Raw genomic sequence first — 12,171 nt, forward strand, 5'->3', positions numbered from 1 at the left:
TCCTTATGTCTACATTCTGCCGAATATTGCAAATTGCGCCTAGAAAACGCAAAAGGAGAACATGCCAGGGGGCGAGCGCTCTAGTCATCTTTTATCTAACACTTTTCACCATTGAAAAGCCCCATCTTTGCATTATCGAGCAATAATTCGCCGCCTCCCGAACCCTTCCAACCTTGTACGTTTTTGCGGATCTAGCGTTGCGTGTGGCACACCATGGCACACGCTCACTGTCATTCGAGCTTCTCCTAGCGGCCGTTTGTAGCGTAAAGATCGCTGGGAAGCTTCTCCTAGCGGCCGTTTGTAGCGTGAAAATCGCTGGGAAGCTTCTCCTAGCGGCCGTTTGGAGCGTGGCGGACGCGGAAAAGCGCGTCTTTAATACTTAACAAATATAATTCATTTACTAAATTGTACATTTTCTTCCGTTATTATATGGAAACAACGAAACGTAGAGTGTCCTATCTTTTAATGCTTGACTGTACTATAATATTAGGAAACGATGATGCAAATATCTTGAGATGCAATGATTGAGAACGTGCGAGCACACAGGATCGACATTCCATTTAAAAATGTACCAATCACCTTAAAATCTCCAAAAAATTGCCTCACCGCTGCGCTGCATGCCCCCTTTACAATAATACAACCTTACACTAAGGACCTTCTCCAAAAATCATTAATAGTAGAGATACAATTTAGGTGTTCCAATTTAAATAGTCCACTCTGTATATTCGTCCGTGGACTATGTTGGGTGGTTTAACTTAGGGGATCACAAATTTTGGACCTTTTTTTTAATAATCCTGTAGATTTTGACGAGAAAATGCCAAAAATCTAAGTTTTAACATTAGGAATTCACGGGTTCAAAAGCTAAACGTGTTCAAAGTTGGTCGTTTTCAAGCGTTTTTGACAGGTAAGGGTGCCGCCATGTTGGTAATGACTCACCGTCGCGCGTCGTCTAATGAGCGGAGCCGCTAGGTGACACCACAAGCACGCGATTGTGGGGACGGCTGCACTTAGACGGATGTGCCGTAGGGCATGCGTTAGTGCGCCTGCGTTAACCGCGCGTTCGCGGCGAGGAGCGCCTCGCCGGCGATTCGTTCGTTCTTCTCTGTGCAATCATCGTAACATATAGACTTGTATCTTTCTGTATTCTTTCTGGACCGTGCCGGGTTTTCATTTTGTAACTGCCGCGACTCGCTATCGAGTACCGCGTTCTCCTAACGAGTTAAGTTGAATAAATCTCGTTATTTCGGTCGTTACCCGACGTATACGTTATTCGCGAGGAGTGGACCTCGTGTTGCTAACCAAATTCCTATTCGCCGCGGCCACGTCGCGCGTCAATCTTGGACGAGGTTATTTCGTGCGTTCTCAGCAGAGAACGTGTGGCTTCTGGCCACTGGTGACCCCGAATACTCGTTGGTTACGAGTTCTACGTTCCACTCCACCACGTCTGTGGTGGACGGACCATCCATCGCCAATTCTCCACATTGGTGATCCCCACACGATAATGTCGACAACGTAGATTTGCAAGCGTAATCGGACCGACAGTGTGACTTCAGGTTACTTATGGTTCGCGTGTTCTTTTAATAACTTGACACAAGTTACTGGCTTCGATGTACTTTACTTGACCAAGGGTGACCTGTATCTCAACCTGTCTCAGGAGCTTCTGCTTCTGCGTTTTCAGCGATCCTTTAGGAAAACTCCGCAGGGCGTGTCCCTAGAAACTGTCTTGACGAATTCCAGAAGGGAGTGTTCTCGAGATTTTCGTATTAAGAAATCGTACGGTACCTCTTCTATAAAAAGGGGTCTGTTGGGACGCTTTGTTCTCGGATGTCCCCTCTAAGGGGACATTATGAGTCTAGAATCGATGGCTCGGAGTGTTTGGTTCCGCGTAGAAAATTTAACTTCAATAATTAAAAGGTTAGGCCTAGTGGCAGATGTGCAAAATATAAAGAAACTATTTCAAACTACATGTGCTCATCTTATGAAGATACCAAGTTTAGGTCGTAACAGGCAGAGTGCAAGCAATAATAAATAAAGATAAAATGATGTTAACTATAGATTCAATACACTGCCCAACGAACCGTGGGCATTATATAAGAGGTTATATAAAGGTCCGGGCCATTTGTGAAATACCTACTTATTATATACGTTGCCCCAAAAATTGGGCATTCTACAAAATGCCTGGTCATCTTGCAGAATGACCACGTTATAAGCATTGCGCGTAACATATATCAAGTGGCAAGGTTGTCGGCGAGGTCGCGGCAGCCGTGGCTTCGTGCCCTCTGTTCCATACGGAGCAGCGAAACACCGCTTAATAAAAATTGAAATATTTTGACCTACTGCACCTCTCGGTATTTAAACTTACAAGGGAACATATTTAGTTGATACAAGCCGATTTTGATGAAACTTATGTGTGATATAGCTCTACGAAAAATATTTGACACGTGTTGTTTTATTATTGGCAATCATCCACTTTGAGGGGGTGAAAACAGCCCTCAAAGTTGGGGGTCAAAACCACATTTTTTTAAATATCTTGGAAACCAGAGGTCAAAAAAATTAAATTTTTTTTAAATTGTGTGTTTTCTAATGGGAAATGTAGTCGCTTAAGAAAATTTTGACAAAAGTATATTTAAACAATATATTAAAAATTGATTTTTTTGCAGTTTGTCGTAGTTATTGTTAGTTCATTTTAATATAACCTCGGGTGTGTGATCTTTGATCCAAAATAGGGGATATGTGTTTTAGTATTTTTTTTCTTTTTGCCATTTAACAATAATTATGCATAATGAAAGATAGTCTTGCACCTGGCGTGCGGAGGAAGGAATTCTGGCTTGTTTTGTAGAAGCATAAACATTTAGTATAAACGTGTATAGTATTTTGAACAATACCACTTGGTTATATGTCGTTTATTGTTTTATTAGTAGCTTTTGGTTGTGTGATGTTTGGATATTAAGTGATGATTCACCCAATTCAACAATAACCATTTATTAATTAAACAACAAAAACTCACGACGACTACGAACAACTGACGACAACTGACGGCAAATGACGACAACTGACAACGACTGACTGACTCCCTCATCCGTTAGAATCCGCGCTTATATCTATTCCCCGTGCCTCCAGGAATTTCCTTCGAACAAGGAAACGTCTGGAGTGGGGACGTCGCTTCCTGTACGTGTCCCTTGGAGAAAGTTCGTGTCCTTGCACCGAACACCCGTGTCCTGGCGAAAGTCAAGGGTTGGCGGCCAAATGTGCACGCCAAGGAAAAACCCCGAACCTGGTCGCCAAATGTGCACCCCAGGTAGGAACAGACTTCCGGCGACTAAGTGTGCGCTCGGGAAGAGCTTGGGCCTGGCGACCAAATGCGTCCAAGGTCCCAGCCCGCGGACGACGCTCCTACCTGGGTCCGATCAACCCTTCTTCAAGGGGTCCGCCACAAGCTAAAGAAGGTGGCGCAAGTAGCAGCGTGACGCGGTGCTAATCACCGCGGTGCGGCGGCGAGGGTACCGACTGTTATAGCCAATTCACCTGCGAATTTCAAAGATCTTTTGGCCTTCGGTCAAAATAAATCTGGAACCTTTTTAAACTGTGGATCCGTAAGATAATTGAAACTCGAGTTTTTCTCTTTGTATATGGTAGCTCTGAAACGAGCTGATTTTATTTTGGGTTCTTCATGTTCCAAATCTTCTTCGTCTTGGAGAACATTAAAAGAAGTCGGTTCGTTCGTTTAGGTCGCCGAATATTAATTCTTATTGCGTTTCCAGATCCATATACCTTGCTTCTCTATACCTATCAATCAGGTCTATAATATTGTGTGCCAGTTCAATTTCCTTCCCATATGTGGGTATTTCCTTGTTATTGTTGCTGTGACTATATGTTTCCATGAAAATATTTATAACATTCATTGGATTGACCTTCATATTTGTAAAAGCGAATCTAAAATTTAACCATCAGGACAAGACAAAATAATATGATTATCGTAAAAAATGATTAATTATTCTGTAAAGAGCTAGTGGAAAATGCCGGACACTACAGTTTTACCTCGATCGTTTACAGTATTTGGAACAGAAGCGAATATTTTCAAGAATTTCTATTGCATATTAGGATGAATGAGGGGAAGATGTAAAATAATGTGAAGAATGTATAAATATGGCTTTGCTTCCTGTACTATTAGTCCTTCTGCGTTACGGTTTGAGTTGTGTGGTACTTCTTTATCAAAGCAACATGCATATTGAGAACTTAAGGTTACTGTTTCGTAAGACAGTGCCACATAAATAATTTCTGACGATAATCAAGGTAAACATACGATAATCATATTATTTTCACTTTTCCTGTTTGTTCAGTTTTAGATTCGCTTTTACAAATATGAAGGTCAATCCGATGAATGTTATAAACATTTTCATGGAAACATATAGTCACAGCAACAATAACAAGGAAATACCCACATATGGGAAGGAAATTGAACTGGCACACAATATTGTAGACCTCTGGTTTCTAAGATATCTCAAAAAATGTGGTTCTGTCCCCCAACTTTGAGGGCTGTTTTCATCCCCTCAAAGTGGATGATTGCCGATAATAAAAAAACTAGCTGAGCTATATCTCACATAGGCTTCATCAAAATCGACTTGTAAAAAATCCCTTGTTATACACATCTTGAAGCGAATGAAGCACCGAATACTTTACTGTAAGAATTAGCACGAACAGCATTTTGTAGGTCTACGTATAGTTGAACTTCTACGATGCTGTCAGTAAATTTTTGCCATAAGAGTCAGGCATTCAAAAAGCATATTTATTATAATATAATGAAATATTTTTGTATCATATCTTAAAATACATACCTTACGGTACAATATGTGAGAAAAATATACACAATTATCTAATAAATAAGCTTTTAAATACGCTACATAGTAAAATATATCGATGGTACGGTCGACTATAAGCAGTTGCGATGGCCATTATACGTCGTAAAATTAGTTTAGAGACGCGATTTCCTTTGTTCTAGACCTTTTCTAATAACTTCAAATAGAAATTAGAGAATTCTGCGATAGTCACCGAAATTACTTTTGTCCAGCTACCTTGGCGATCCGTCACACTATGAGCATACTCCCTCCCTCACCCCCCACCCGCAGCTTATGATCTTAACACCAACCAACCTTCACGCGGCTACGCTCATTGGACGATGTCTGAGCACATACTAATATGGCGGCGCCCATACCTGTTAAAAACGCTTAAAATCGCTCAACTTTAAACACGCATAAATTTCGAACCAGTGAATTCTTTAAATTACAACTTGGATTTTTGACATTTTCTCGACAAAATCTTCAGGATTTTATAAAAAAAAGTAAACAGTTTATAGGTTTTACCAATGATTACATTTTTGTAACTATCAACAGGTTCTTAGAAATTACATCGGCCGAAGTAAGCAGTTATTGGCATACTCAAAACACTTTAATTAACAAAATAAAAAGTACCTGCCGTCAAGTAAATCAATACTTACTTTTACAAAATCTTCACAAGACAAGTAAATGTTCGGAACTATTAGAAACTGAAACAAGCGAAGACTTCAACTGGAAATCGGAAGCAGGAAACGAGTTCAGCAGTACTATACAAAGTAGAGATTCGGTACAAAGTTTTACACCTGGTATGTTCCGATGTCGGGTAGTCTGGGAATTTACTTTTCGACTACATCCTCGATTGAAAACCGGCCCTGGTAGGTCTGGACTTTCACGGGGTATAAAAGCATTACACGGAGTATTGAACAGATTTGCTGTAACTAATCGTAATAATATGTTCGTCTACCAAGAAAATAATAAGAACGTATTTTACCTAAGACTCCATGAACAAATAACTGACGGAAAAATTTTACAAAGTAAGCTATCGGAAAGTGATGAAAAACTTGTTGTTTCTCGAAGTAATAGCGTAATTTCATTGTCGCAGACAAAGTTAAATGAGAATTCCGTGGCAAATGATACACGGCCTAGAGTTCGATCTTTCAGTGAAAAAGAATCGAACATCTTAAACAAAACTGAAGATTCGATTGTTCTAATGGTACACGGAATATCAGACGCAGGGCCAGAAGTTAAACGCGATTTGGTACAAGTTTTGCAAAATCGTCTGGATGATGCAGTATTAGAAGTTTTATCCGTTATGTTAGCGAGAAATCCAATGTGTAAACTAACACCTGACGATGTTCATTTCATTCAACCGCCAAAGCCACCAGAATGCATAATAAAGCTGTGCATAGAAAAGCATTGCATACCATACATTGGCGCTTTAGAATTTTATTTACGACAAAATATTCTTCAGTTTCTGTATATACCAAAGTATACCGATAACAGAGTAGATTGCCATTTTCAAGATTATTCGCAGATCGAAGGGTCGACAAAACGGGTTGCCGAATCCGATATTTTCTTATACAATCAAAGTCACTCCAGTGGTAGCAAAGGCATCGCTTGTATATCTCTAGCAATTGCTGACGACGCTGGAGAATCGATGGAGTCAATCGATGGTAAATTACCACAAAATGGTTTTCCAGAACATATCAAGGAGAACGACTTTGAAAATATTGTCGCAACATCAGTTTTTGATAAAAAATCAGCTATTTCGTCACCTCTGATCGAATTCAAAATTTGGAAACAAGGCAGAGTTAATATCGAAGCTTTGCTTCAAAAATTGTGTTCCACAGTGAAACATGCTATTTGGGATTTGGTGACAGAATACAAATTTTTACCAACACCTTTGACAGAGCCGATACCAACTAATATATCGGAAATACATATGGAAAACGCAAACGCTCAGGCGACAACCAAAACAGATGTATCGCAAAGGATAGGACCAGATTTATCGATTAATCGATTTGAAACTGGCCAAGATGGAAAATTACATTTTATTTATTGTGTGACATTACCTCAGTGGTTCCGTTTTGCTTTAGAAATTGGAGTACCGTCGGTAAAGAAGCATGAAGTAAATATTTACCACAGACATCCTATAGCTACTATTGTTAGAGAATTAGAAATTCTTACCCAAGGTCAAGCGCCGGATACGTCCAGTAGAGCTTTTGTTTTGCAAGATAAACAACCTTTCATTGAGAAATTTGTTTTAAACGATGAAATGATAAATAAGAAGCATGACCACGCTTTTTTAAAACATGAAGATAATTCGAACTTACCTCTTTACGTACCGTGTGATTTTAACAAAGATGAACAAGGGACATATACAAAATGTATTTTAATAGCTAGAAACTTTTGTCAGTGGAAAGCATCCTTTGACGAAAAAGTTCAATCAGAAGTATTTGTCCCGAAAGGTAAAGTATAATCAATAATCAATACATTATTGCATTTTTCCAGAATCAATAAATAAAGCAACCTTGAAGAAAATAAACACACCGTATTTTCAAACTTTATAGTAGTACATATATGATTGCCGAACATAAATTTAGTTTATGAAACCAAATTTCTTCCGGCAGACGTTCCGAAAATCGATCACATCGGACTGAGCTCAAATATTACACATAGCCTCATTTTGCATTAAAAACATGTTTCCCAAAAGGATTTTAGACGACTGAAAAAAAAATCTTTATCATATTAGTATTCTTTTTCTACCTCACCGACATAACATTTTTCACCTAACGCTTGGATTAGGTGCCGTTTCTGAACTTGTTATATATTGCTTTACGCGGGTTGGATCATGTTTGGGCCCCGACGAGATACTGTTAAAGACTGCCAGCCTTACGAGAGCTATATTGCAGCTGAAGTAAGAAACAGAAGGTCACCGACGGCATCTCGTCGGTGCAGTAGACCACTGAGGAAATTCTCGTGGGTGAGAAGGCCACTAAGGCAATTTTCGTTGGTAAGAAGGCCAATCAGCAAGTAACCATATCGATTATCATCAAATGTTAAGCTTCGTACAGACTTGATCATTGCGCCGAATAGCGAACGAAACGCAAAATCGACATTAATTTCGGCGAACCGAATGGCAAACGGGACAGAGAATCGACATTAACCCTATCGTTATCATGGACAAGATATTTCGCTACCACTATGTCGCGTATACGAAGCTATGGACCAGATATTTCGTGTCAAAACGCTCGTTACTCGACACTATGAACGAAATATCTCGCGTTGCGATTTCTGTTGCGTGCTGCTATCGACGAGATTTCTCGCATCGCATGTTCTGTTACACGATGCTATGAACGAATATGTTTTATATCTATCGGCCCTTGTGTTCATATGCTTCAATATCTATCTTTCGGTATTAATAATACAATGTCACTTATTCGATATATTTAGTGAGACTAATAGAATATAAGAAAGATAACAAGATACTTTTAACAATTCTTTAAAAATTTCTTTTTCTCTCCATGTGATAAAGTAGTAGTTCAGTCTTAAAAAAGCTATCCTTTTAAAACTATCCGAATATTATTGCGAACCACTCTATATTACATTAAAAATATAGAGATATTTGGAACTTTTTACATTTTCGTAGGACAAAGTGAATCAGATTTTTTATGTAAAGTGTTTAAGTTAATTTTGCAAAAACTTCTAAAATGCAGGTTCTGCGTAGACCTCGCAACCCGTCGGGAAAGACTGTTTTATTATTTAGCCTGATGTTTGTTTTAGTAATTTATTTACAACGCTTACGCTTGTTTCATTACGACCATATTGTCGGTCCAAGCAAGTTGCATCAAATCAATTTCCGCTCTTCTGTCACACAACTTTAAGTTAGGGTACACCATAACCGATGACGAGTATATTCGGGTATGATTGATAAATTGAAGATCTTTATGCACATATGGCTCACGCAAATGTTTAAATTATAATCTTTCTTATATATTTAGTGAGAAATTCCAATTGATTTAAACAAGTGCAATGTTTTCATAGCAAAGGTCTTTTTAACAATTTGAAAAAAAAAAATAAGGAAGAAGTGATATAATTAATTAAAAAATATTATGTCGATAATTATCAATAGATGAGAATAATTTTTAATGAATGGATAAAAAAACCGGCGACTGATAGATCAACCGTTCGCACGAATACGCACACAAACGCACGTACAAATGCACTTGGCGGCGTTCATGGCCCCGTCCAAACTGGTGTTCCGTTCGTCGTTCGGCGCAATGTTCGTCGAAATGTTCAGGTCTGTACGAAGGTTAACATTATCCGACATTTTTTTTTTGTTTTGTGTCTGGTATATCCTGGCATTTTCTGGTACATTCTAATGTATTCTGCCACATTCTAGTATTTTCTAGTATATTCTGCTATATTCATCTATATTCTAGCGTATTCTGCTATATTCTAGTTTATTGAAGTATATTCCGGTATATTCAGCTACATTCTAGTATATTTTAGTATGTTCTAGTAGAGTCTGGTATATTCTGGCATTTTCTGGTACATTCTAATGCTTTCTGCTATATTCTATTATTTTGTAGTATATTCTCGTATATTCGGCTATTCCAGTATGTTTTGGTATATTTTGGAAGGTTATGGTATATTCTGCTATATTCTAGTGTATTCTGGTATATTCAAGTACGCACTTGGGAAAGACGGAATTTCCGCGTCCAAAAACTCCCTCGTTCCCACGCACCATGTCCGCTATATTAATTTCGCTTTTAATATTTTAACACCAAAAAGAAAACAAAATGTCGGAGAATGTAACATTGCGACATGGTTACGTGATGATTTGCCTTTTTACCAACGAAAAGTCACTGATTCCTCAGTGACCTTCTGCAATTCTGCAGCGAAGAAACACCCTCGATGCCTTCTGTTTCTTATTCCAGCCACAATATATCTTAGAGGGCGTTAGAAAACATCGTATGATTCGGGTGCCACAATCTCCCGTAAGGCTGGCAGTCTTTAACAGTATCTCGTCGGTGGCGAAACGTTTAGCGAAGTTGGTATATCAGATCAGTGATATTTCCACGGTATCAGTTCCAGAACCGACGAGAGTGTCTCGTCGGTGGGACCACGAGACGCATTTACCGACCATTTTTGGATCCGTTTAGTCCCAGTTGCCTATATCGATGAATAGCACAGGGACTAGCAGCCTTTAAACAGTATCTTGTCGGTGGTCTGGGTTAGGTATGGGTTAGGTTTTGTAGAGTAGCGCTGGGATTGGGTAATAACTTGCCCTCACGTGTTGCGGTTATCACTGTTTTTATTGCGTGCATACGCTACGCTGGTGCACCAGAGACTGGCGTGTCCAGTGAGGACGACGTGAGTGCCTCGGATTATTCCCTAGTGCAACTCGGTATTGTGATATTCTTCTTAGTTCTGTAACCGGAGAACTTGTCTCTAGATGGCACGAACAGATATAATAAATGTTTTCGCGGCAGGGATTCAAACACCTTAAAATACTAAAGTATTAACTCCCGAACGCGGCTTTACGAAGAATAAAAATGAAACAGGGAGTGGTGGTTCAACAATACTGTCTCTGTATTTCAAACGTAAGCTTTTTAGGAGAAGATCGGTCTAATGTCAATCAGAGAGTTTTTAAGAGTGAGTGCCCCTGTTCCTCTGCTTCTTTCATCAGGCCTCTGGTTCCAGGGTGCGTCCTTGGTGGGGCGTCATGTGGTGCAATCAGAAGAGTAGTCTCCTCCTATAAACCGATGTAGCGTAGCAGTCTTGCAGGAGAAGACGTCGTGGGTGTCTTTCTAATTTGTCACGCTCGGTGCGTAAGGCCTCACCGGGGTTGCCTAAAGGGAAACTGTCCAGGAGCGTGCACGTGTACTCAACGTGCCACATACTTGACTGTCGTTGTTCGATTCCTCCTAAAAAGGTCCTTTGTTTGGGACGGCAAATTTATGACTCAAAGTCCTTGAAGAGAGTTGGAGAGCTGTCTTCGGGTCTGTTATACCTTGCTGTTCTTCATTTAAGAGGTCCTGATCCCGTTGAAGTGTTTCCGGTCCTTTATTGGTTACAGATAGCCTTCCTTTCCTCTTATTTTCCCTACTCGAGTGACCTCCTAATTTTAGTCGCAATATTCGCGGTAACGTAATAAATATGCGCGGTAACGTAACTATAATAATACCTGATCATACCTAGGATGGCACTGATTTCGATTAGGGCGACGTCACAGTACCCATCGTTACTGGTTAGCAGTACTGCTGCCAACTACGCCACCTGTCGGATTGCTTAGGAAGTTACACATGCTCCCTACAGTTTGCATATGATTATGTTTAATTGTTATTGTTTTATACGCATGGTTGAGCGTGGCGGTAGATATCGCTTGAAAATGTGTCCAGACAATAAAAGCGACGCGTTCACATTGATTAGTTTGATACAAAAGCATGTTGAAGTAGGCACGGGAATGCCGGTAAGGTACAAAATGTTATGTTGGTATCATAGAAAATGACAATAAAATGATACAAATTTTATTTCGAGTTGTCAAAGCTCCTATTCGGAAATATGTTTTGAATGCAAAAGGAGGCTATGTGCAAAATTTAAGCTCAACTGACTTGTTTGATTTTCGGAACTTTATCCTTTCTTCCTCTTCTGACACAAGTACCAAGAATACAGATTCGACAATCTTGTTCAACTTGTACACATACCATTGAGACTATATCTGTATACACATACCGCAATTTTATTTAACTTTTATTAATAAATATTTCAATATTATTTTATGCTATACATATATTATTTACATTTACTAATGGTATTTTATTTTTCGTAGATCAAAAGGTACTACAAAAGTTTAATCCGTTGATACTGGAATCAAGTTTTGTATCTAGACAGCGATTGTTACTTGCTGAGATTCGAAACGATAACGTAAGTAACTACAGATTATGATTAAACAATTTATTCGAGCATTAATAATATAATACTTGTAGAGATATGGAATTTAATAATAATGGTGAAGAGGGACATAATAGAATAGGGAGAGGGGGTATGGGGTGGGGAAAATAAGTAGAATTATGATATCATATGAAAACTGACATTTTAAAATAAATAATCACGCTTATCTACAAAGAGGGACACCTTAACGATTTCAGTGACATTCTAACATGTTACAAGTTCCAATCTCTTAAATAATTTTGATCATATACAGGGTGTTCAACTCAGTGTGCCAAATACACTCCTTGTTGCGGACAGAATAGCGTTTTTTGTGTTTCTTGTAGTTTTAAGTTATTGTATTGGCGTTAGTTGTAAATAATGCGTCATATTACTTGTTGTAAAT

General features: G+C 39.0%; 1 protein-coding gene and 1 long non-coding RNA gene across 5 annotated transcripts in view; one reads left to right on the forward strand and one right to left on the reverse strand.

The window, feature by feature from the left end:
* The window catches only part of LOC143363230 (uncharacterized), a 159,726-nt gene extending 156,848 nt beyond the window's left edge, over positions 1–2,878 (reverse strand). Inside the window, exon 1 of the long non-coding RNA XR_013083779.1 lies at positions 2,697–2,878. This is a non-coding gene — a long non-coding RNA (uncharacterized LOC143363230). The remainder of the gene's footprint in view (positions 1–2,696) is intronic.
* LOC143363220 (KICSTOR complex protein SZT2) overlaps positions 1–12,171 on the forward strand; it is a 281,412-nt gene that overhangs the window by 202,440 nt on the left and 66,801 nt on the right. For all 4 annotated transcript variants that reach the window (XM_076803815.1, XM_076803817.1, XM_076803816.1 and 1 more), the window contains exons 20-21: positions 5,391–7,300; positions 11,668–11,762. In XM_076803815.1, coding sequence (XP_076659930.1) covers positions 5,391–7,300; positions 11,668–11,762 — 2,005 coding nt within the window. The remainder of the gene's footprint in view (positions 1–5,390; positions 7,301–11,667; positions 11,763–12,171) is intronic.

This window comes from Halictus rubicundus, unplaced genomic scaffold, assembly GCF_050948215.1.
Source record: "Halictus rubicundus isolate RS-2024b unplaced genomic scaffold, iyHalRubi1_principal scaffold0028, whole genome shotgun sequence".
Lineage (NCBI taxonomy): Eukaryota > Metazoa > Arthropoda > Insecta > Hymenoptera > Halictidae > Halictus > Halictus rubicundus.